Source organism: Monopterus albus, unplaced genomic scaffold (genome assembly GCF_001952655.1).
Source record: "Monopterus albus unplaced genomic scaffold, M_albus_1.0 scaffold42.1, whole genome shotgun sequence".
Lineage (NCBI taxonomy): Eukaryota > Metazoa > Chordata > Actinopteri > Synbranchiformes > Synbranchidae > Monopterus > Monopterus albus.
In genome coordinates, this window is record NW_018127922.1 from 2392157 (window position 1) to 2418394 (window position 26238).

The 26238-nt window shown below is 41.0% G+C and overlaps 3 protein-coding genes across 7 annotated transcripts in view; all 3 read right to left on the reverse strand.

The window, feature by feature from the left end:
• The window catches only part of tcerg1b (transcription elongation regulator 1b (CA150)), an 18400-nt gene extending 10707 nt beyond the window's left edge, over nucleotides 1-7693 (reverse strand). Inside the window, exons 1-7 of one of the 4 annotated variants that reach the window (XM_020599837.1) lie at nucleotides 7087-7693; nucleotides 6278-6517; nucleotides 5869-6106; nucleotides 2896-3139; nucleotides 1827-1979; nucleotides 1323-1611; nucleotides 988-1230 (exon numbers count right to left, since the gene is read on the reverse strand). In XM_020599837.1, the coding sequence (XP_020455493.1) occupies nucleotides 988-1230; nucleotides 1323-1611; nucleotides 1827-1979; nucleotides 2896-3139; nucleotides 5869-6106; nucleotides 6278-6517; nucleotides 7087-7480 (1801 nt within the window). In that variant the 5' untranslated portion in view covers nucleotides 7481-7693. Of the gene's footprint in view, nucleotides 1-987; nucleotides 1231-1322; nucleotides 1612-1826; nucleotides 1980-2895; nucleotides 3140-3669; nucleotides 3712-4485; nucleotides 4591-5868; nucleotides 6107-6277; nucleotides 6518-7086 lie in introns of those variants that run through there. The other 3 variants (XM_020599838.1, XM_020599841.1, XM_020599840.1) reach the window with 3 other exon arrangements.
• Nucleotides 7694-8730: 1037 nt separating this feature from the next.
• On the reverse strand, nucleotides 8731-19069 carry LOC109960021 (clathrin interactor 1-like). 2 transcript variants are annotated; one of them, XM_020599842.1, is made up of 12 exons: nucleotides 18778-19069; nucleotides 15716-15820; nucleotides 15361-15457; nucleotides 14666-14774; nucleotides 13587-13784; nucleotides 12876-13044; nucleotides 12293-12512; nucleotides 12124-12205; nucleotides 11872-11949; nucleotides 10998-11320; nucleotides 10665-10848; nucleotides 8731-10289 (listed from the first exon to the last, which is right to left on the reverse strand). In XM_020599842.1, the coding sequence occupies exons 1-12, from the start codon at nucleotides 18816-18818 to the stop codon at nucleotides 9883-9885; spliced, it is 2013 nt and encodes a 670-aa protein (XP_020455498.1). In that variant the 5' UTR covers nucleotides 18819-19069; the 3' UTR covers nucleotides 8731-9882. The 2 variants fall into 2 exon arrangements, with proteins under 2 accessions (XP_020455498.1, XP_020455499.1); XM_020599843.1 differs by lacking the exons at nucleotides 14666-14774; nucleotides 15361-15457; nucleotides 15716-15820; nucleotides 18778-19069 and adding an exon at nucleotides 13895-14011.
• Nucleotides 19070-19346: 277 nt separating this feature from the next.
• Nucleotides 19347-26238, reverse strand: part of LOC109960022 (protein-tyrosine sulfotransferase 1-like) — a 7911-nt gene continuing 1019 nt past the window's right edge. The window contains exons 2-6 of the mRNA XM_020599844.1: nucleotides 23134-23859; nucleotides 22418-22576; nucleotides 22010-22263; nucleotides 20810-21011; nucleotides 19347-19970 (exon numbers count right to left, since the gene is read on the reverse strand). Of these exons, the coding sequence (XP_020455500.1) occupies nucleotides 19935-19970; nucleotides 20810-21011; nucleotides 22010-22263; nucleotides 22418-22576; nucleotides 23134-23541 (1059 nt within the window). The 5' untranslated portion in view covers nucleotides 23542-23859 and the 3' untranslated portion in view covers nucleotides 19347-19934. The remainder of the gene's footprint in view (nucleotides 19971-20809; nucleotides 21012-22009; nucleotides 22264-22417; nucleotides 22577-23133; nucleotides 23860-26238) is intronic.

Here is a 26238-nt window from a genome sequence, read left to right on the forward strand (position 1 = left end):
CAGCAGGAAGTAGGACTGTGCAGTGTTAATTAAATGTGTAACTGAAACACTGAAATAACAGGTGTAGGCTACAAAAATTATTTATCACAATCTTATTAATCCAAATATCAAAGGTCCCATTTTAAAACTATTAAACTGATGCATTTAAATTATTGATGATGACAGTTTAACTGGGAGACACGATCAACTAAAATGAAGATATATTACTCTGCTGAAGCTGTTGAAGCTACCAGTCCACTCAGATTAATGGAGTGGAGTCTCTTCTCTCACAAATTATATTTGGCTGAGTACCGACACATAAATGCAACAAGATTCACATTGTTCATAGAATTAATATTCGTTAAAAACATCTGGTACAACCTGCTGCCCAAGTATGTCAAACTAAGCAGCAACGGTTAGAATAAAAACAGTTCTCAGCATTGCTGCAACACAAGCAGGCTAAGGTGGATAAATGCAGTAGAGTACCAATAACCATTAATCAACAATCACCATTAATGCGGGTTGGGTTATTGTTGCCGGTAACAATCCATACAAAAATACTCTATTTACCCCATTACTGATCACTGGGATTGTTTCATGACACCTACTCTACATTATAAATGCCAGAATAAAACAAAAGGTCTGCAGCAGAGCATGATCAATAAATCTGCAGTATAGCTTACTGTAGTACTATTTCACTAGATTTCAATATGTTGTACATCTTCTTTTCAGTGGAAACTTTGCAATTAATAGGTTAGTGATAGAAAATCAGCTCAATTCAAAATAATTCTGCTGGTGGTCAGAGGCTAGTCAACTTTACCAGCCACATGGGGAGTAAATCTACTACCAACATAAATTCTACTCTCACACACAAAATAAATAAATAAATACATAAATAATGTATATATCAATACATCTAGATCTAGACAGATATACAGCTGGTTAGTAGCACAGAAATAGCACGTATTGTTGCCTTTTATTATCTTGCTCCTAGTTTACAGTTCTTACCCGGTAGAGGAATGTGCATGCCTGGCAAGGGCACCCTGAAGGGTGGTACCATGACAGGGGGGAACGCAGGTATGGCTGTGGTGGGCTGGGCAACGCTGTGAGGCAGGGCTGCAGGCAGCAGTGGCACCGTCTGCACCGCTGTAACAGGTGACGGTACCGTGGAAACAGTTACCACGGTGACTGGAGACACAGCAATAGTTGAGGTCACTGTGACAACAGGGGATAGGTCTGCTACAGCAGTGGCTTTTGGGAACAGAAAGAAAAAAAAGAGGACTTTTATTTCTGACCTTGATTGTATACATGTGTGTATGACTGATTTAAGACTGTGTACTTACCTGCAATGGTCACAGAAGGAGAAGGGGAGGTGGCGGAGTCTGGACTGGAGGTCAGTGTGCGGGAGGAGGTTGTGGAAGTTGCCTGAGTAGGGGAGGCTGCTACTGCTGTGCTGGCTGTTGTATTGACACTGTTTGAGCTGGCAGCTACAGTCACCCCGACACTTGTACCCGTCCCTGCAGCCCCAGCCCCGGCTACAAGAAGAGGGTTCAGTTCAGACTGCTGGATGATCTTCACTCCATCTGGTTTACTCCATGATGACTCTCTAGTCCTGGCATTGTAGTAATACGCCTGTGGAAAGGATAAGAAACAATACAACATTTGTAGATTGGGGACAACCAGTAGGCAGAATATAAAGCTAGACAAATAGATATTTGTAATCTCCCACTGCAGTCATCAGCTCTCCAATGAAAGAATGTAAAATCATTAATTAATGTTCCATGCTTGACCAGAATGGGTAAATCAGTATGGGGGCCCTATGTGCTTACATATGTCTTCCAGCTTACCTTTCCCTCTTGTGTCTTGTTCTCTACCCATATCTCTTCTGCAGGGTTGAGTGCAGGGGTTCCAGATGTAGGAACTGGAGGCATCCCAGGAGGAAACAGCATCCCTGGAGGAGGTGGCAGGTTACCAATTGGAGGGGGGAGGAACGGAGGCCTCTGCAGCAAAAACGACAAAGCATTTATTTTTCAAATGGTAAAGAGTAGGGACTCTAAATTACCCAATAAGAACATTGCATCCTTCTACAAAATGTGACATCAGTGGGTCAAAGAAAAGTGGCTAAGCATTTGACTATGTAGCCAGCAGCTGTGCTCACTGAACCTTGTGTATTCAGATTAGGGGGTCTGTGCATCAATGTTTTATTATTCAAGGGAGAATCACACTGCATCTAAAAATGATAACAAAAGACAGTATAAGCCAAAGAGATTACAAAACAGGGGACCCATATCCCTCCTTAATTCTGTTTGTGTCTCGTTCTGAGACTTAAAACTGATGTTATTCATGCAAGGACTAAAGCTTTCTTTGCGATCTTTACAGAGTCTGCCTGCCAGTTCAAACATATCTCTACTGAAGGATTTAACCATTTTTTGGACTTAATTCCCTCTCGTACACACACACAAAAAAGGTATTTAACTAATACTCTTGACCATAGGACTTTGAACATATAGAAGAAAAACGTAATTTCTAGATTACCTACATTAGAATCAGTCAAATATGCACCAAAGATCAGTTAGTGTGTTGACATTATCCCCGAGATATTACAGTGACTGTAGGCAACCACTCCAATAATAGAGAGTAAAAATTTTAGGTAGCACCTTTGTCGAGTATCCTTATCATAGAAGAGATATAGATATAACACTGGTCTGCGCAACCTGTGTTGGACTGCTTCATATGAGATCGTTAGAAAATCCAGTCTACATTGTAATTATACACAGTGCACTGATAAACCTGGCCTTAATGTTTGTTTGTCTCTCTATTAATGCTGTGTAGAACATTATTACAAAGAAACTAAATTACCTACTACCCTTCCATGGAGAAAACCATGCATGTCACAGGAGAACAATAAACAGTCACCTGTAGGTGAGGAGGTCCAATGGGTGGTGGCATGCCTCCTGGTGGCGGGATGGGTGGCATGTTGGGATCAAAGGGTGGACGTGCAAATGGTGGTCGTGGCGGGGGTCCCCTCATCATCCCAAAAGGAGGTGGTGGTGGCCTAAGTAGTGGGGGTGGACCTCGTAACACTGGGGTCTGTGCAGGCGCAGGTGCAGGGGCAGGAGCAGGGGCGGGGCTGCGGAACCGCACTGCCTGCTGCGCCATTCTAGACCAGCAAATAATACATAAATAATACAGTCACACTGGAGGCTTCTCTTTCAGCTGCCATTCTTAACAAATTTAAAAATCATTCTGGGAGAAATTCATCTTAGAATTTAATATACAGTGTTAGTTAAAGCACCAAAACTGACCTTTACTTTATTTTTTTTTTTTAAACTGGGGGAAAATATCACAACAATCAAAATATATTAACAACTTTTATGCATTGCAAGTCAAGCAAAACATCATCTGATACTTGATTAATAATCCTGGCAAACTCTAATGAGGAATTAAAACTCCAATGGCACTTGCTGTGTAAAGAACAACTTTATTGTTAAACCAACATCAGGGACCCTGATGTATAGAAGGTGCAAGTGTAAAATTGAGACATCTTGTAAAAAAATGTAATGTAATGTAAAAAAAAAAAAAAAAACTGCCTCTAGCTGGAAGATAGAATGTGTTGGTTCATTAAAGTCTACACAGCAAGAGCTACTAGAGCTTTTAATTCCACAAGAGTGATTTCAATCCTCTGTGTACCTTAACAGTGGGTGAAGTCTTAGCAGAAATCGTTACTCCTGACTGTAATGAAGGCAAACGTTTAGATTAGATAAGATTATTTTTGTTAGTGTTTTGCCCTCATTTAGCATTTATGCTAAATAATATGGCTCTGTTGGTTAATAAAAAGTACTGTGCTAATGTTTCAGACACTATAGTAAGTTCCTTTTCAAAGATAAGAGATCAAAAAGCACAGAGTGCAGTAAATATTTGGTGTGAAAACTACGCCAGTTCCCCTTGGTACTCGGCAGGTAGGATACTCCTGGAGAACCTGCCAGTGTTGTTTTCTGAATTTGTGTAATCCCAAACTGATTCCAGCTACTCAGTCAGTAAATCCAGTCTGTTACAAACTAGGCGGACAGAAAGCCAGCCCATTCGAAAGTGAATGGCTGAAGTTGTGCCCCTGCCGGTTAATGAATGTGGCATGGAATGGCTTAGCTAGCTGGTTAATATGCAGTAAAATCTGTGCACAGAATGCACCCTGAAAGGGGGAGCTGTGTCTGACCACAGACCCAGGACCTGGTGAGCTAGGCATCCCTGTGAAAGTGGAAAACATCTGATTTGGTTGTCTGTGTTTACCGCGTGCCACAAGCAAGGAGCAGAAGCGAGCCGATTGGCAAAACAAGCTAGTTAGCTAGAAGCTAGTTAGCTAGCGTGGCTACATTCCAAGTAAAATCAGTCTATCACGACCTCTCAACCAAAAACAATGCGGACCGACTCTTTACAAAATCTCGGCTTGTGCTTAATAGTACACTGAGGTGAAACAAATTCATAACACTTTTTTTGGTATTCTCTGACCTGTTATCGCTGAACCCGATAGTCTCGCTCTCTGCCTGGTCCGCCATTACAGGAAAATGCAACCACTCTCTTCCCGGAAACGCCCCCGAAGCGATTTCTACTTTTCTTATTCGCCAAAATTTGCCGTCAATCACAGCACAGCCAGAAATGTGTGGAATATAACTGGGTGATGATTTTGTCACTGTGGGTTAGCCAAGCATTCATTGGTCCGCTTGGGGCCTATTTTTCGTAATGTCTTTGTTCGGTCAGTATGTAGGGTGTTTCATTGAACAAGATGGTCTTGTCACTACCACTTTTTGCATACCCATTTAGCTGTTGCGACTATTGTCTGTGTTTCCTGCGGTGGCAGTGGTGGAAAAAGAACGTAAGTCCTAAAAATAGGAATAGTCTACCCACTGGTGGAAATCTATGTACATTTACTCAAATGTTGTACTGAGGTAGGGCACTTGTATTTAAGTATTTTCTTTCCAATTCCTAAGTATTTTTTTCCAATTAGTCCAATACATTTATCTGACAGGACTAGTTCATTTATAAAAACACACTGGAGATAAAAGGCCCAAGCAGGCAAGTCAAAATACTAAGAACATGAGAGTCATAAGATGTAAAAAAAAAAAAAAAAAAAAAATTCAGCTTTAATTACAGCTGATCATCATGTATCATAATGTTTTTTGCAAACATAATATGTAGTATGTCTAGCCAAAAGATATAATTTGGTTCAGCTGTTACTTGCATTAGGGCATGAACAATACAAATTATGCAAGCCAAACAAAAACAGATCATTTTATTTAAAAAAACAAAAACAAATGTAGATTATTGCTGCCAGTGTTGCCTTGTGTGAACTGAATGTCTTCTAGAGCAGCAAAACTTAAACATCTTCCTCACTAGTACACGCTACTTTGTTGATGGTGACAATATCAGGCTGTTCTTAGGCTCTCTCATGTTGTCTCAACCCATTACACGTAAGGTCTGAGGTAATTCCTTATTTCCTCAGCTGAGCTGCTGGCATAAACACGCAGCATGTAAATTAGAAGATGCTCCAAGGAAAACATCAAAACATATGTTACCAAACTTTGAATTCGTACTCCATCTTAAAGTATAAAAGGTACAAGTGTAAAATTGAGACATCTTGTAATGTAAAAATAAAACTGCCTCTAGCAATAAAACACTTGTGTATAAAACCAAATCGATTTGTTCTTGTTGCTGCTGAAAATGAATCTAAAGGAAAAATGTTAAAAGATTGTGAATGTCTGCATGGCATGTTAACTATAAGTTATCAGCTGTCAGAATCAATTCATTACATGGGCTGTGGAAAGTGCACTGTGGAAAACAAAACCAGCTCTTTATATGTTGTGTAGCTGAAATACTGCATTAAAAATATCTAACCTTGAACAGTGGCTCTGCATGCTGGAGTGGAGACCCACAGAATAATACGGGTAAAAAGATGGATAAGGATCGTATCTCACTGTGTAGGGCATCATGGGACACAGGTACATAGGACCCACAAACATGGACTGATTTGGAGGTTGTGAGACAAAAGAGGGAACACCCATGTCCAGTCCTGCTCTCTGTTCTGAGGACAAATATTTTCTGCATTTTTTCTTCAGAGGGTTAAACGTATAATCTGGCATGGCATAGAGAGGAAACAGAAGTCAAAATCTTGCATATGTTAGAATAAATTTAGGCTGATATTACTATACATCTGCACACAAGATACTGCAGTAACCTTGCAGTAATGTTCATTATCCTCAAGTCAATATCAGCTGCTGCCACACAATATTGTAAACATCCATACCTGGGAACTGCTCCTGATGCATGTCTTTCAGTTTTTGAGCCACTTCATAGTAGGGCCTCTTCTGTTCCTCACTCAGCCTGGACCACACAAAGCCCAGCTGAACATTGGTGCCTGCATTGCTGGCAAAGCAGCAGGGTTTGGTCAAGGCATTTCGGTGGATGTAAGCCCAAACGAAAAAGGCATTCATCGGCCGTTTAATACGTCCGTTCTTGTCTCGGAAAGACTGCATCTGCTTCAGATCTGAAGGAGACATTATGGGACTGATTGGTTGATTTGAAAATTGAGTCAAAAGTAGTAAGTCCAAATTGTGAATATCATTTCATGTTGACTTATATCACAATTTCATAAATTTCATCATAACATTGACCAGAAAAAACAAAGTTTGACTTACAATCTTGTATCATTTCAATTTTATGCTGTATAGCCCAATACTACAAATGAGAAATTAGCTTCAAGAGGTTTGCAGAAAACACCTTCTGTCCCTAGAGCTCATAATATTAGCTTTAATAAATCAGAAATGTGACTTTACTGTCTATGTGTTGAATTTTTAGACAGAATTTCTACTTTGTATATTACAATTTGGTAATGTTTCATAATTCTTAATTAATAATTTGTGATTTAAGTACAAAAAGTACTCATTATGCAGAATAGTACATATATATACATATTATATTACTGGAATATAATTATTGATGCATTATTGTGTAGGCTACATTACAGTTAAAACGTGCCTATATTTTGAAGTAGGCCTACTGCTGGGTACCTTGTTAATTCCCCACCAGGGCTCAATAAAGTATTGAGTACTATACCTTCCTCTGTTGGCGGGATGGTAAAACTGGTAAGTGCACTAAGTGTGGGCGAGGTTGCGGAGAGCTGGATTACAGGGGGTTTCAGGGGTTGTCCATCATCACCGGCCTGTGGCACATCCAGCCGCTGGGTGACCCGAGTGTGAACAGGTAGAGGCCGCTTCATTGCACCGACCTGGGAACCTGCTGCTGCTGGACCGGAGGAACCTGAAGGGGCCATCTGTGACCTGACCTCTCCTTCACTGTGAATCCAAAGTGGTAGTTTGTCTATAAATGTCGTCGGGTGTGGTGATTGTCCAGACTGCTCCCCTGCACGAACTGAGGCCAAGTATGTAGTGTTATCCCGAGTCTTGGACACACTTCCGACCCCTTCTCGAGCGCGGTCTTCGTCAGACATCGCCGGGTCCTCCAGTAGACAGACCTCACTTATCTACTTGAACAGTTGCTCTTTTAATTTTTGTGGAGCCTCTCAATTGTCATGGTTCGCAAGAGGACGGGAGTTTTTGCTCTAGCCTGTTTTAACTGGATTGTGATAAATTAAAGACCGTTAGTTGCCCTAACAACAAAAACACGTTTGAACTAGCGTTACACTTCAATGGTCACTTCCGGATAGCTATTAGCATTAAGATACGGCTAGGCGAAAAAGATTAGCTAAATCGACTAATTAGAACATTTAGAAAAATTAAACATTATGTAAAAAAAAGCTTATATTGACTTAGATTTAATGTTGTAATATTATGCTTTAACAGTGCATAAAACTAGGTAGCAAGCAGGCAAAGCACGCTTTTTTCAGTGACTTTGATAAACAAAAATAACGCTCTGATGGTGTATATAATTAATTTCCTTTATTGCTGGTTAGTAAAAAAAAAAATACCTAAAAACATCAGAATCTGCCTATAAATTATCCCCCAAATACTAGTTTTTACTTAGAAAAAGTAAATTCACCAAAGGTTGCAAAAACCATGACATGACCTCAGTGCCCTCAATGGCCCTGTTCAGGATCAGGTTTAAACCAAGCATCAGTAAGACCATGAGTACTAAAACCTACACTTTTTTGCCTGTATTTATTATTTAAGTGGGCCACAGAGAGGTGTACAGGAGCCAGGGGAGAGGACCTGTGATAAAGGTTGGCAGGTGCACTCAAACTGCCAAAGTTGTGCAGACTGTGCCTGGGTATATGGTGCACTGCACCGTAACCATTCAGCTATCAGGGTGCCCTGCAAAGCCTACACTTAGACAAAAAGAGGAAACAGAATCTTTAATGTTATAATTTAATCCAGTGTTAAATGAAGTACAGAAAATAGAGTATAGTCAAATTAAACAAGCTGTACTAAAAAAAAAAAACTAAAAAAAAACATGACTTCTGTTAACTAAAAGTTATCAGTGGCTTTCCCATATGAACATAACCTTTTAAGTAAACTAATAAAATATTAAACTAATAGCTATGGAATCATCCTTCTTAGAGTAACAAAATAAAGATTTGGTCATTTAGAGTGCAGTGCCCCAGAAAATGACAAAAGGCTCTGCTCAGCTGTGTTTGCACATCAGACAGAGAAACTATACCCACACACAGAGTCGCATACATTCATTCACTCATGTCTCACACATAACACTTCACTCGAGATTCAAAAACCCTTCGGATCGGTCTCAGCTAGCCATAGAAATCATTTATTAAAACTGAAAAAATCCAATTCATTTATTTAATCCATGTCAAATGTAGGGGTGGTTATTTTCTAGTACATAGCTTGTGAGACCCAGATATGCAAGAGACTAAAAAGTGATGAAAAATGTTTGCAAAGCAGTGCTTTCTTAATGTCCGGTGTCCTACATGAGCATGTTTGCAGTGACACACTGGCAGGGGACATAAAGAGAAACTATCAGTTAATAGTGGTTTGAATAAAATACATGCTCACCCTTTCATCACGCATTAATCAGGCAGAGGTATCCAACATGAAAAGTAGAGGACAAGTATCAAATTGTAACAGAAAGTGGTTTGTATGATATAAAGAGCCCAACGGTATTTTAGTGACAGTTCAAGGCTTCGCTCATACATCTGTTGTGAACTGCTACAAGTCTGATACAAATAGGGTAGGGGAGACAAAAAGAAAAAGGATGTAATATGCAGTTCATCCACCCTAACACAGCTCAAGTGCACCATTCAAGTGTCATCTCACTGCATATCCTGCCCTCTGCTGGAGGACCAGAGTATGGATTCCTCATACTAAAGATACTGTAACACTGTTTGCACAAGGAGCAAGAGAAGGTGACCCTTGGCAATAATGCAATGGCTTAAATTTTGTGACTGAATTTGGTTGACATTATATAAAACACGACATCTCAGGCTACAATGCAAAATTAAGGCAACAATGCCATTTTCATCTGAGTCAACCCTAATTCTCCGTGCTGTTACAGAAAAAAACATTTTGCAGTGATTTTTTTTGTATTGAAGGGGAATATACAGCAGTTCATATATAAAACAGGTAAAGATGAAAATTCTTTCCCCACAGGAAGGTAATGACTACAAGCTGTGGACTGACAACTCCCCTGCTCTTCCGGTGTCCTCTGTGTGACATCCATACAGTACATACTCACACAACACCAGTGGGTGAGGGACACCAGTGGCCGCGCTCCCTGATTTCCAAGATCGTGTCAAAAGACTGGGATGGTGAGCGATCGTTGGTGCCACCTCGTCAAATAGAGCAGGAGCAGAGAGAGAAACATGCAAAGTTGTCTTCAAGTACAGCAGTCCTTCAGTGGTTCAGCACACACACACAGGCACACACACACACATTCACTTCTTTATTTCCCAAGATTGCCAAAGTTAGCAAAGGCATCTTGTTTGGGTGGAACCACAGCTGGGCTGATGGAATGGGGTAGGCCCATCCCAACTCCTGGCACTCCCATGCCAGGCATACCACCCATCATCATTGGAGCGGTCATGCCCATATTTATGCTCATGTTCATTCCCATCATGCCTTGGTTTACAGGAATTCCCCCCATCCCCATGGCGCCCGTGGTCATTGAAGGTGGCATAGTGGCTGCCAAAGAAGCAGGCGTGCCAGTTGCCATTGATGGAGGCATGCCCATGTTCATGGCACTGCCTGCCATCATAGGATTGGCTGGTGGTCTGATTGGTCCCACATGAGGCGGGGAGCTGAGGTTCAGTCCTCCGAAGTTCTGGGCCAACAGGTTGACAGGAGGCACTCCTGCACAGACACAAATGAACAGGGAGGAATAAATCCACTCTGTTTTACCACTTGGGCTATGAAGCCTTGTAATGTGAAAGACGCCAGTGAAGAGCAGGAGCAATAATACAGTGTGTATGGCCTAGAATTACTTATCACGTGCATGAATCACAGCTTTGCAAGTACTTCCCATCCTAATATCATAAGCAGCTGAAAATAGATGAATGGATGTGCAATTAAAAAAAACAACTCATTAATATAATTACCTTACAAAGTACTGAGTATTTTTCAAACAGATTTTGCTACAATAACAGCCATAAACCTTTTCTAACTAACATTTCTGCCTGAAAACCTTTTAAACACATCTAAAGTGAATTCCTGTGTAGAACATGATACCTTGTTGTTGGATGATATTGTTGAGCGTGGGTGACGTCTTAGTGGTGTTGAGGCCTGCTGACAGGAAGTCCAAGCTAATGTTGACAGAGGGGTCAGACCACGTTGACCCCAACGATCCCTGACCTCCGACGCCAACTTTATGCTGTTGACCTATCAGCTGCGGAGATGTCGTGCCTCCCAAGCTCTGAAATAAATTACATACATTAAGAATGGTGTTACACAAATCTTACACATTTAATATAAAGATGAGAGATTAAACAAAATAGGAGCAAGAAAATGAGAACAGTTTCTGACATGCAGGGAAAAAAAAAAATCAGCATTTACTGTATCTACCTGTTGAGAGCGGGAAAGGGGCATCGTGGGCATGGCAACAGATGCTCCTGGCGCTGGCCCCCCCAGAGAGAAAGTCATGCTCTGAGAGGCACTCAGTGTTGTATGTGGATGAGTCAGCTGATGGTTAACTCCACTCATCAGGTCAAACAGCTCAGCAGAGGGTGGGATGGGGGCAGGATTAGAAGCTGAGGCTGGGGGTGACTGGACGCTGCCAAACAGGTCAGCGAGGGGCTGGGGGGGAACAGAGCTAGACGAAGCAGATGGCTGGGCTGAGAAAGTGCTCCAGTCTCCAAATTCTCCATTTCCATTTGCTGATGCAGCAGCTGGCCACAAGAGAGCAGTGTTAATGTTAAGTTGTGATTGTAAAATCACAGACTTTGACAGGATCTACCTTGCTCCTTCACTGAGAATGCAATTCAAGTGATCAAACTGTGCAGCCTGGTTTATGTGGGTAGTAAATAGCTACACTATCTTACTAAGGGTCCTAAGCATCACGGGTTAAACAATTTTCTTGCTCTATCACACAACATATCCTGCAAATTTGTGAAGTTTAACATTTTTTTCTATGACACCAGTAAAGATACACAACAAAAGCTTTAAATTGTTACATAGATGCTGGTGATGCACTGATGATGCACAATGACAATCATCAAACCTGTCCCATGAGTGAGTTACCCGTCAGTCTTTAGAGCTTCATGTTTAGTCCTTTTGGTTTGTAAAAAGCCAGTGTAATCGTGAGCTGGGCCAGAACATTAAACTGCATTTATAAAAATGTATGATGTTTTTACACTTGGTCCAGACCAAAACGAGTCAAAATACAGTTGTAAAAACACCCTACGATTACAGTAGGACAAGCTGAGATAGAGAAGTTTACCAGTGGAGGCTGGGAGGCTGGCAGAGGCCGCAGGAGAGGAGAAGTCAGCAAAGCCACCAATGAGGTCTGAGCTACCACCTGGATGGAGGGACACACACACATATTCATGCAAAAAAAAAAAGCAGAGGACTAAGAACTCTTTTGTCCAGCAAAGAACAATATAACTTGTGCACCACAGACAGGTTTTAAAACCATCTTCAATGCCTTCATTTCTTTCACTTCATCTGTGTGTGAGCAGCAGTTTGTCATCACCTGTTGTAGCACTTTGATTGGATGAGGGGTCGATCACTAACAGGTCAGCTAGACCGCTACTAGAAGACTGCTTGACTGATGACTAAGAAGAGAAGTAGAGAGATGCTTGAATTAAACAGTGCTGCTGGAAACCTGTTTCAAATTTGCAAGCCCTTGCATGTTTAACTACCTTCTCCTCTGGGCTCTTGTCTCCAGTGTAGTGGGCCGCAGCACCCAGGTCCAGAGTCTTGCTGCTTGTTGTTCCACTGCGTTTCCGTGTGGTGGTGGTGGTTGTGGTTTCTGTCGCCTGTGTGATCTGAATGCTCTTTGTTGTCACAGTTTCCTCCTCATCTTTGAACTCCACAGTTTCCTGCCTACCATTTCTTGCTGCTCGGTCATCCTCGTTGTCACTATGGCAACCAGACAAAGGAAGTATGAGAAACAGCACTCGGGAGATTTAGCTATTGAAAGTTTTGTTACTTTGCAGTTATTGTATGTCTCTGTACATCATTGTTTGGTAATGTACAATCCAACACATAGAGGTTCAAGATTTTACACACATGGCAGAGAGACCAAGAACCAGCTGAGGTGCAGTCAGAGGGTGGCTTTGCATTATTTTATTTTTGTTCATTCTGGCTTTTATAAAGTCAGCCATTACTAAGGAAGACAATTAGCCTTTGGGATTACAACAACTTTGGTATATCCTGAGACCATTCCAAAACAAGCATCTTTTCAGGCGTGCACATGTGGACGTTGTCCATGTGTACGTTCACCTGATTCTGTCAGGTGAGTCGTCTCGTTCCTTCTTCCTGAACTTGTTGAGTGTGTCGTCGATGGTGCTGCCTATCTTGTCGCTGATCTCTCCGAGCTTCTCACTAAAGGGGAACGCTCCTCTATTCTTATCCCAGTCCTCATCCCACTTGCTCCGATCCAACTCATTAGCTAGAAGCCAAAAAGAAAGAGAGAGATACTTTGGTAGTACAATCCTCCTCAATTTTGTCTAACAGTTGCATGACAACAAATATAAGACACAAAAAAACAACAATAAGATCAGAGCTTCTGCAAATTATTATTGTAATATTTTTTTCAATGTAGTTTAAAAGGTCTTGTTCTTTCATCCAATTAACAGTCCAAAATCCAAAAATATTCAAGTTACAATGATAAATAGGAAATCCTCATGTTGTAGAAGTTGGAATAGGCAAGTGGTTTGCATTTTAGACTAATAAATTATTAAAAATAATTACATATTCATTTCCTGTTGACCAATTAATCCAATGGTATCAGCAGACATTAATTAGCCAATGAGTAAATCAATATTTCAAATTGTAGTACATATTATTCAAGTTTAAATTTTAATACCTAATCAAGGGTCACACCTTTGCTTTAACAAAGTAGTCTTCCTCCAAAACATTTTAGGGGAATATATCATTATTTTAATGCACATCTGAGTCCAGCTGTCAAAGGGGGCGTAGTGAATTACTTACAGTTCTTCAAGCTGCCACCTCCTCCTCCTCCTCCTCCTCCTCCTCCTCCCATACTGTCAGATGAGACTCCAATGTATTTATCTTTGTTTTTCTTGGCTTTCTTCCTTTCCTCTCTCAATCTGTCGTCATCCTGGATAAACTCCACCATTTCTTTCACCTTCTGACGTACATTGATGCCCTGATCCTTACCATTCTCATCTGGACAGACACAAGCACACACACACACACACACAAAGACTGAACTACTGACAAGACGGCTTAGACAGTCTGTTGTGGATCATAATTTTGATGACACCCTGCCAACTTACCCTAGTCAATGGCACGTTGTCTTGAAAACTGTCATATTTTCCATGAAATATGCTGAGATATTCATGTTCCCCAGAGGATCAGCACTTAGGTTTTTTTGGTTACCCTGACCTTTCCTCTAGACCTACTGTTGGGTCAAAAGTTCTACTTGTACACAAAAACATCAAAATCAATTGGGCACACTGGCATGACACTGTACTGAACATACTGTATTCACGCCCCTCAGAGAATGAAACCACTCTATTTTGAACACTCAAGGTCAGATTAACTAAGAAAATGTGCTCTGTGATCTCTTCCCACTTAAACGTGCACTGCAGGTCCAGCAGCTCAGAGCAGAGCAGATGGAGGTGGAGATGGAGCAGTATGGTAAATGCAGCCAAATGTGCAAGTAAATGCCTTTACATAAAAGGCAAACATACAGTAGCATGTTTAATAAAAACTCCCCATTCACTTTTTGTTTGTGTTACAGTAATGAGATATTGGAATCATTCACAGATTGTAATAATTGGCTTTCACTAACCATTGCAAACTGTATGACCTTAGTAAATCCAACAGAATACATAATCATCCTCTTAACATGTCTCCTCCTCCTTCCTCTAAATGATTATCCAATGAGCAGAGAGCTGCACCTTACAAATACAGATGTTTTGGTAAATCTGGCACTCAGTGAACTTCAAGCTAGCATCTAATTTGCTCACAAACTATCACAAAGTCATTAAAGAAGAAAAAGTTGCACCACTAAGGAAGAAGCTAATATTCATTTAGAGACTCACCAATGAAGTGGTAGTTTTCTAGAGATCGCAGGTCGTAGATGTGCTCCCTGGCACTGGTGACGACTCTTTCAGATCCATTCCTGATCAGATAGGCCAGCAGCAGTAAAGCCTGGCAGACAGAGACAGAGATACAGGGAGGGACAGTAAGAGATGGTGTTATAGACATGACAAGGGGACATAGTCGGCAAGAAAATAATGTTCAACTTTACTCAGTGGTTCAAATAATTTTTTTTCTTCCAAAGGTCTCTCTTTCCCAAGTCACAATTCCTCTCCTAAACTCAACCTAATTACTTTGTAATTACTGAAGAAAACTCACTCTTCCTTGGCTTTTGCAAAAATTATAATGTTTCCCTACCAGTCATATGATTGCACAGGCAGGACACAAGAATGTACAGTAGCAAGAAGAAGAAAGTGAAACCTTTGGAGTTTGTATGTATTTTTATGCAAGTTTAAATTATGGTCAGAACTTCATCTACAGTTATGAACAAACAAACACAAATCTTTATATTGTTCAAATAATTAAAAAGCACAAAGTATCTTGATCCAGTCAGCTGTTTAAACACTGCAACTGTGCACTGTGAGCATCTGACTGCATGCACAGCTTTAATGAAAACCCTGACAAACCAATACAGAACTGAGCTGCACAGCACAACACAGGAACACCTGGCAAACAATCAACCAGAGTGTAACAACACCTTGTAAACTCGTCTCCAATTCTTCTTGTTGTCCTTCAGCATCCGGGTCCACAGCATGTTCATTACCTCAGGGAACTGCTCATACATAAAGGTAGATCTACACACGCAAACACATATGCACAATCAAAAATATTATAGTGGTGGGAAAACCCATGCAGGTAAACCAAAGCAGAATCAGGTCGAATGAATGGAGCCTGTGGAGAATTAGCTTTACTTGTCTTTTTATCAGGCTTCTTATTTTGCCTTAACAAAACACCCTGCTAGCTTGGTGACATGTATGCATTTATGTGCATATAAAACAACTGTGTGTGTGTGTGTGTGTGTGTGTGTGTGTGTGTGTGTGTACACAACATACCTGGCTATTTCTCCCATCAGCTGTCCAGAGGGTCCCCAGGGGTCATCATTGGTGGCCTCTCTCACCTTGGACTCGATCTCTGAGTAGTTCATCACCACATTGGTGCTGTTGACACAAACATATTTTCTTCAGAGATTACACCAGTAAACTGTTACTATTACCATAAATATTTCAGACATGTAAAGGTCAAACCGTGTATTTTTCCACACACAAACATAATTACAGTTGAACACAAAAGTACATGCAAATACAATAAAGGGAACTCTTAACTCAACATCTCTGACTTCCATGCATACACACACCACAAGCTCAACCTGAGAATAACTGTGGAAGACATGATTATCACAACAAGGAGTCATATTCAAGCATGTGTCACACATGACAACACACTCATATGGAGTAAGAAAAGAGTGAGAGAAATTAAATGTTTTTCTGATCACAAAGAGACACTCAACTCACTAAATAATGAATGATGGCTTTCTAAATGTGTATGTGCTGCATCTTGTAATGGGCATGGCCTGCTCTCCAGACCCCTGGGAAAAAGCACAGCCAAAGCGCTGCATTTTGAAAGACACCTCTTTGCAACAAACTCCAGTCATTCTTCAGCCGTTTTCTATCCTGCTTCATTTCCTACTCTTTGCTTCACGCGGTCTTCAACCCTCCTATTCTTTTTTTCTTAAGCTGTTTCTCTTCTTTCCTACCTTTTCTATTTGTCTCCCTGTCCTCTGTGCTCTGCCATCCTCTTAGCTAAAGGAAAACACAGAGCATCTGTGCAGTGCAATAAATGCCATTGACTGTGGTATTGTGAAGAGATAACACAAAAACACACAGCAAGAGCTTCTTAATAGGGCGACTCAATCTGCAGGAAAAGCAAGGCTGCCACTGCCAGAGGTAGATCAATAACAGAGAGTATTCATCATGCCCAGCCAGGCACAACCAATAGCTGATGGGAGCTGATATCTATTACCACATCTAAAGCTCTGTTGTGGTCTTCTCTTTGCTACTTCTTTATATTCACTCTTAATATCTCTTTTCTTTATTTGGTCTCTTCACTCATCTTTCCTTGATGCAGCTGTCTTTTGTCTACTTCCACATTTTCCCCTTATCACAATTGTGAGATAAGTGGTTTTTTAGAAGACAGTGCAAAGCAGAAAATACAGTGTATGTTTACTTAAACAGCTGTAGAGAAGCGTTGACTCAGCTGTAAGGTCATTTTGGAGATGTATAAACACTGAACATTGTCTCCTTCATACAGGGAGGATTTATTACAGCACTACTGTATTAGACTGCATTAGTTTTAGTTTGGTGTATCTAAGAAATTGGCAGCTGAGTCTATATTGCTACTATGATCATACACACGGCAAAAATATATGTAGCAATTTATCAATCAATTACGGCAAAGTGCTGAATAAATGAATCGTCTCTTCCAGGATGATAGCGGCCCCATCAATAGTGCATGAGGGATCAATGAATGGTCTGATGAGTATGTCATATGCTATGATCTTCACAATCACCTGATCTCAACCCTTCTGAACACCTACGGTAGATTAGGGAGTAATGTGTTACATGGCGTTTCCACAACCATCATCAATACACCACATGAGGGAATATCTTTTGGAAGAATGGTGTCCATCCCTCCAGTAGAGTTCAGAGACTTGTACAATCAATGTCAAGGTGAACTGAAGCTGTTCCTGTGGCACGTGGCTTACTGAGTCACTTTATGTTGGGTTTTCCTTTGCCCTCCGTCTATATCAAAGGACTGAATCGTGTATAACAAAAAATAAATAATACAAACTACTTTATTAACAGCTTAGGTGTTACTTGAAGGATTTTTTGTAACTCTATATAATGAACAGTCTTATTATAAGGGCACTGTTGTTGTAAAACAGGGCTGTCCTTTAATATCAGTCAAGATAGTGACTCTAATGTGTATATGTCCACCATCACTGTATGAGGACTGTGGACACTAGTCTGAAACGAACATCAGTCAACTTATTAGACTGGTTTTCACTTCTCTTGTGCTTTTAATATAATTGCGTTGTTGTTACTCTATAAGTCACATAATGACAGTTTTCTTTGTAAAGCTACTTAAAAGCATTTATTATGTTTATCTACCACAGGTGATATCATTAGCAAAAAAGGTTGTTTACATTTCTTTTTAATGCATGATTCTCAAAGCAGGTTTACTTAGTTATCTCGTCATACTCTGCTGAGTAAAACCAGGAATGAGTCTTGTCTCATCAGTGCATTTTCCATATTTGACTGAGTTATTGATAAAGTTATTAATAAAACTGTAATCTGCCTCTTGGAGCAGACAACATAGCTGCTGTTCTTCCTGGATCACAGTAAATGACCACATACAGTACACTGCACATTATACTTGACAGTTTGAATATCATAAAGCATGCAGTCTTTGATCAGACACAGCACGTAGCAGGCTGCATCACCAACAACCCCTTGGGGGCATGGGCCGACCTGGTCTACCCCCACTGTGGGGTATGGTTGGTAGCTAACTGGCAGTAAATTTACTGTTAACTAGCAGTTATCTGGTTACTAAAATATATTATAACGTATTGTTAGTTTTCCGGTCAAGATATAATGTTAGGTGAAAGCATTGTGGAAGTAGGGGTTTCACCAGGATGGGACAGGGCGTGATTCCGCAGCAGCACCAACAGATAATAGTAACGTTACACAGATAGCGGTAGACCGGGGCTTAGCAATACTAGCGGAATTAGCTAACAGGAGTGCTTTCGTTCTGGGTTGGAAACAAATGAATTTACAGTTTGCAATATTGTGATATGATTGGTCCATACGAACAAATGTGGAAATTAGTACAATGGGAGACGCGCTGTAAAACACCCATTTCTATTTTTTGAAGACTGGCAGCTAACCAGCTAGTCAAAGCTAACAGCTGAGGGCTATCGTCGTGACGTCACGGTCCGTATCCTCTCCTCTATCAGAGAAGCGGCTGATGCTGGCCGGACCAAAACCCCCGCCGCGCCCCGAGCAGCCACTTAGCAGTGTAGCTTGTGCAAACAGTACACCTGACCCGTTGTACTCACGCTTTGTCCACCAGCTCCCTGACTTTCCACATGTTCAGCATCTCCGCACGGAACTGCGGGCTCGACGCCTCGATACTGCGTCGTACCCGTTTCTCTGCACCTCACAAAACAGAGGTGGTATCCGGTTACCGGCGAAAATCCCCCCAGCTCCTCGATGAGCTCCGGTAATGCAGCGACTGCTACGGTTAACGGATCGGCCCCAGTTGCTACGGAAACGTAGGTCTCCGTCTACGTCACTAAAACGTCGATATGTGCCCTCGCGCACGACTGAATTATGCTTTTATACTTATGGCAATCCGTTTTAAAATTTAATCTAACCACATTCCTAGCTGTCATTATATTTATTTATTCATATATACATACTTGTATTCTCACTAGTCAGAATGGCAAAATATCCACAACAACATTACTGGTAGAAACTGTAAACTATAACTTTGCCTGGTATTTTTCTGTTTTGTTTTTGCACCAGTAAAGGACACTATGGCTCAGCTGACTGTCAAGCATGCACATGATGGAGCAGACTGGGTAACTGCTAGACAAAATACATACACTACATTATAAGGTGACATCTATTATTTTTATTCATTTTCAACAATATACAACAATTACAAATCCTTACTTCAGAATAAACAACTTTCAAATTCCTGAATGAATGGTCAACACCAAAATAATTTATTAAGAAAATAAACATACATCTTCAAAAATATAGTCAGTATGATTCATGAACACTGACTGAACTGTCAGCAAGTGAAAGATTTATCTAAAGACATTCACATTTGTGGTGAATTCATAACAACTTACAGACATATTGTAACGCGTTCAAGTACGAGGTGAGAGGATGCATCAAAATTCTGTGTAACCATGGACCATCACTGTGGAGTAAACACTGGAGAGTGAGAAGCAGCAAACTTCCCTGAGCAGGTAGTCCACATACATAAGAGCTGAGATTTAAAAACCAAACCACTTGATGAGTCCGTATTTGAAACACTCCACACATGTACAAATATGAATATCTTACAAACAATTCCAAAATAGACACGGGACACTTCAAAAACTTTCCTGTGAGGTGCAATTACCACTGAACTGGAAGTTTGTGTTTAAGGTGCATCCATATTGTGGAACGGCAGAGCTGAGTTTGCCATACTTTCCTCTTTTGCTCACCTGGGGCGTTGAATTTCTGCTTCTTTCCAACTCTGAGGGGGAAAAAAAAGACAATGTTCACTGATGACTGGTAATATCAATGCTGAAAGAGGAAATCTAGAGGATTTATGACTGTAAATCACACACCAGCACCACATCCTCCAGCTATGGTCTTTTGTTTCATCTTGACCACGTTTCATCACTTAGCAAAGCAACACTTCATTTCAGGCCTCAGGAACTCACTTCATTAATTGATAAAGGGAGTTCAGAGGTTTTGGTTTTATATTCAAATTTGATTCTATAGATCTTTTGTGATCTTGATTGCTGTAAAAATAAAAGTGAATGTACAGTACATGCACATGCTGCCAGCAGCCAGCTAAGTCGGGAATGAGACAAGTCAAAATACTCCACTTTTCTCTTTACAGTCTACCAGCAGAACCATAAGGAAGAAGATTAGGGCTACTGTAAAAACGTATATGAATTTTGACTTCAAACTCAGAATTTTGTCTTTAATTTTAAAAAATTTACATGACAGAATACTGAGAAAAAAGTCAGAACTCAAATGTTTTTTACAGTAGCACTAATTCTTCTCTGTAGAACCATTGTCTAAAAACCTTTACTGTGAACTTTGCTGATCAGTGTCTTCTTGCATGTGGGGGCATAAACACCAAGTGCAAAAACAAAGAGTCAATTTTTCCTCACTTTGACTGTTTATAGATTAAAGAACTAATCAAATAATAATAATAAAAACATTCAGAGATTCTAAATATAATCATGAGATGTAGCCCTAAAAATCAGCTTAAATCCCCTTGTACCTCTTTTACAGAATCTGGGTAATTTTCAATAAAAATTCAGTTTAAAAAAAAGACTTTCATCGATTGTTTTACCCCACCTGTGAGTAGTTGAACCGAGACACCATGGGCTGTGGTCTTGTGTAGTCAGGAGGGTTTGCGTGAGGGTCGTAGCCCAGGCGAGCCAGCATGGGGGCTATTTGAGCCATGTCGCTCATCACGTCTGAGGGAATGTTCCCCACCCACTTGGAGAGGGCGTCTGTGTTCACCGGCCTCATCACTTGGTCTGTCGAACGCTCGACTCTGCAGAGTCAAACACAAGCTCAGTTTGTGTACGTGTGTGTGTGTGTGTGCGTGCACGCGCGCGCGCAGGTGACAAATTTTTAAGTAGAAGAGAGTACGCTCAAAACAAATGCCTGTATTAGGCCACATTATACATTAAACAATGAACATGTTAATTTAAAACACTTTAAAAAAGGAATAAATAATGTTAAAGACCAAAAGCTAAATAACTGTCCTGTTAAGAGATGTTTTTCATTTGATTATGATACAGTAAATGTCAATCACAGAATAGTCAACTTTAGAATCTGTTCTTGTCAAATGTCATTCAAGGAAAGTCAGCTGAAGATACAGATCACAATATTAGACTGAGACTACGGAGTAGATCAGTCCTGTCATGATCTCTACAGGTCTGAGTAGGGTGGAGTCTGATTCCCCTGTCCCTGCACTCTGGCCCTGGTAGTGGACAAATAAAAACTATTTCTTTCATATTGATCAGTATGTTGTTGGCCTGTGACCACCAAAATCTAACCAGTTCAGCCATCCAATATTTGTGCCATATCTGAAGACCTCAAAGTGTTCTGAGATATTACATCCATGAGAATGGGCCAGATGGACATATGTTTGTATGTTTTATCTTGAATTCATATAGACATCGTGAAAAACTGTGAATCATCCAGAACACTGAAAAAACATTATGGCCATATTGCCTTGCCCTAATCCATAGTATGATTTTCAAAGATTTGCATTTAACCTGTGTGCGTGTGTGTGTGTGTGTGGTGTGTGTGTGTGTGTGTGTATCTAGTGAATAGAGAGTTTCAGTTTCTGATCTGCCTCTAAAACCTCTGCCACCCACTCAGTGGTGGCAGCCTGGGGGAATGGATTTTGAGATACTTTTGAAAAACTTAAAAGCCTTTCCAGAAAGTAAGCTTCAAGGGTAGATAACTGAAAATCTCAACATAACGGTATATTGCTCGAGCTAGGAGGTGAGCTTCGTGTTCACACATGCGTCTAATACTCACTTGGACAGAGACACACCACCATCCTTTCCAATCAGCTCCTCATGGTGCAGCACTGACGGGTCCCACTGCAGGTTGAGGAAGTGAAGCAAGTTTCTCATTTCCTCTTCTGGGTGTAGAACAAGAAGCTCGTAGTAGATGGGCAGACATCTGTCCTCCCCAGCTGCTTGGCACTGGCTGAACATAGTCTCCATTGCACTGCTCCACTTGGTCATACAGTCCCTGTAGTTGTTCAGGTCGAAGCCAGAGATGGTCACCTGTGAATGGAGAGATCAGAGGAACACAGAAGTCTGATCAGGATGCAGGAAATGGAGAAGTGGAAAATCCACACCAAAACTTATCAAGTGCCTTTTTGGCTTGTTGACTATGCTCGTCTGCTGCAGCCACAGTAAGAAAACAACCCCAGCTTACCTTACGTGATATCATAGAGTGGACAACTGCCCGTCCGTCTCGTAACATGAGCACAAATTTGGCTTTAGGGAAGATGCGTGCCAGATACGAGAGAGACTTCAGGGCAAATGGATCCTTGTTGCAAAGGTGAGGAGCAGGCTCTCCGTGGCCAACTATCACCTGCAACACATTGAAACCTGTGAATATTCCAATAAGAAAAGTCTAAGCTGAGTAATATACAACATTACTCCTTAAGAATGAGAATACCAACACTTTTCATATTCATACTGAGGTTTTTTTTACACTTTAACTGAACAAATGAGATTTAATGCATGATATGAGAAAAATATGCAATGTGCAATATCGCTGTTCTATATTGCGATGGCGCTATGGCTTGCGATAAATAATGTTGGTCAGATAAAACAATGTTATTTTAAGACTTCATGGTGGCACTTTGGTTTTTCCACATTTTACCGATTAAATGATTAATTCATTAAACAAGAAAAAAAGTACAACTGAGTCCAATAATGAAAAATATTCACCTGCAACCATAAAACTGTGTTCTGCTTAAAATGCTAAGTTACATGTCGGCAATGGCCTTAAAACGGTTTAGTGCACGGAAACACATCTCCCTGAAACTGAAACATGCCTTCAACACAGAAGTGTGTTTACAGATTAACCGCTACACACATTTCAAGCTCCATGATGCAGACTGCCTGATGCATCGACCAGCTCACCTCTAACAAGAAAGCTCGCACAGCTGAATCCAACACCTGATCGGTGACCCCAGCCTCGTCCAATCGTATCCTCTCCTTAACTGAGCGGCTCCAGGTGGCCCGCATAGCCAAGAGGCGAGGAATCACTCGTGTCTCCTCCCCACACCGCACAGCATTGTGGGCATCCAGCATGACGCGCATCAGTGTGGTGCCACTCCTAGGAAAGCCACCGATGAAGATGAGCGGCGTGTCCTCAGGGAAGTGTTCAGAGAGGGGTAAGCTCTGATTGGCTGAGCCCAGGTTGAGCTCCATCCAGCGATACCGATGACTTTTTGGAGGGCATTCTGTCCCACTCATACCCAGGTAGAGCAGGGAGGCGGAGCAGAGGAGTACACAGCCCAGGAGCAGGCTCGATCTGGTGTTCCTCATGGCTGCTGACTGTATCTCTGGGTCAGGAGGATGTAAAATAATATTCAGGGGCACATAAGGAGGCTTGTAGCTGGGATCAGATGTGAATGTATTTACTCATTAAATGTAAGTAGATGTCAGTTAGACTAGGCAGATGAGTGCGGCAAAGAGAGCTGAGATGATGCTGATGAAAGCCTGACAGAGGCCAGGAGGGTGCACTCTGGGCTGGGAAGGCTTCTTGATCCCCTGCTGCTCCTCAGCGTTGGTGCTGGAGAGCAGGATCCAGGCCTGTTGCTTCCCACAGCCAGCCATGCCTGTTATCCATTTTTCCTACAGTGCCTAAAATGTGAGAAGAAAGCGTTATACACCTCAGTAAGAAGTGCACCAGAATCCCTTTTTATCTTACTGCAGAAGGAGATGGATTTTTTTTTCCACACATGATTTCACAATAAAATCACATTTTTTTTATAGAGCCCAATATCACAAATTTGCATCGAGGGGCTTAAACCATCATACGCTGAAATGTGGGAGACTGCAAACATTAACCACTGGACCAAGAAGCCTAAGTCAGAATGACAACCTTCAGTGCAATACTTATAAATATACGTAGCTATCTGGAAACTTCCATCTAAACTGTGTGTATATACACGTACATTTTATAAGTACTTTTTTCTTTTTCTCATTGGTACATTTTTCTTTTTTTTGTTCTCTCAGCCTTTTCTTGTTTACTTGTTGCCTTACAGAAGAGCATTGTACAGACACAGTGAGAGCCGCTGTACCAGAGTCAAACTCCTCATGTGTTCAACACACCTGGCCAATAAAGCTGATTCTGATAAGTGAGCTATTATCACCAAGCAGGGTGTGATGGTGGCTGCTGCGTTATTTTCCCAATATCACTTGCACACATTTTCAGATGGGCTGAAACGCATCCAGGTTCTGTTCTCAAAGCAGCTATTTTGCATCTTTCCTCTGGGGAGCCACCAACTGTTAAGCCATTTCAATGTAGACACTCTCTCAGGCTGTGTATCTTAAGGCACAAAATACTGCTTCCTCATGGTTTTATTTCTGCTGACAGATGTTACCACATCGAAACAATAAGCAGTTTGCTTAAGATCAAATTACTATTGACCCCAAGAGACATGCTGCAACTTCCCCCTTCCTCTTCTGAAATGTGTAAACGGGTAGTTTCACCAATTTTAAACTACAGTCTACTTCCTCTTATCAGCACAAAATAAAGTTAAAGTATACAAAAGGAAATGAAGTAGCTAAACGGTGACTTCTGTAACACTAATGATTTCAATAATATTTGTAAATTCACTGCAGTGTTAGAATAACATTTACAACCACATTACAGCTCTGACGTCATACTAATCCACATCTCAAACAGCCGCTTTACTTCTTGCAGAAGAAAACTTAGAATGTGCCTCCCTTTCTCAGAGGAATTTTGGTTTCTTTCAAGTTCAGACTGGATGTGGAGGGAGTCTGACATCTGGATGCCACGTGGGGAACTCTCCTCGCCCTGTGCTGGGCTAGCCTGCCTGTAAAAGTCAGTCTGATGATCAAAGCAAAAAGAAAAAACTGCTGGAAATGAGGGCACCATGGCCTGGTTGGGATACTTCCACTGCCTTAAGCCATGCTAAATCCAGAGGTATTCACAAGCTTTACATGTAATTCTACTGCATTTCCCTCCAGAGATTAAGCCACTTGGAGTTTACAGAGAATTAGGCCAGCGGTTTAAGATGAGCCTTGCTGATCCCCCCCCCAACAGATTTAAAGGAGCAGTTTGCCCAAATTATAAAAAGCATTTCTCTCACTTGCAACTAACAATTATTTATTGAATTTGTGGTATTCAAAAACACTAAAAAGTTATTTTTCAGGCAACATCATACTAAAGATAAAGGACCAAGCTGTGACATGTTGTCATGTTTTATAAGGACTATTTCTCTGGAGGAAAGTGGTTCCAATGAAAACTGTTTAAACAGTAAGACACAATTTCTAGTTGTTGTATTTATTTTTTTTTAATTGGCAGAAACATAATTCAACTCACCCCCTTTGCATTGTAGTGGAGGCAAAACAATCTCAGACAGCTATTTGAAACCCTAAATCTACTTGGCTAGACATCACTAGAGAGAAATAAAGACTAGTGGATACACACTGTGCTAAGTGTGGCACTAACCTTAAAAAGACCAATGTGTTCCCTGATCAGGGACACTCTGAATGCAGGACATTTACTTACAACAGAGTATTTTACACTGTGCTATTGCTACTTTTACTTAAATAAAGGACCTGAGTATTTCTTCTACCAGTGTATATTTTATGGCAGCAAGTTGTCAACCAACTCAGACCCTCTTTGTTCCTCTCAGAAGGAAGCTCTGGCAGTCTGCTGAAGAAAGCATAACAAGGCACAGTCTCTGGGGGAGAGCAACATTTTCCCTGAGCTCTGGTTGATGCATTAAAGCTTTTCCGTTATTGCAACCATTTCCTTGACTCTTCTCAACTGAATTATTCCCCTCATTTATAACTGGTACATTTTTGTATAAGCTGTGCTTGTTCTCTCTATGTTGCAATTTGTTTCCCCTCAGTGCCTTGAATGTCCTAAGGAGGTAAATCCAGATGCAGCTCAGGGAGAATTGCAGTATTTTTGCCGCGTTGCACAAAATATGTAGTGAACTAGGTGCATATGGAGATATCACAACCAGGTCAGAGATATCACCGCAG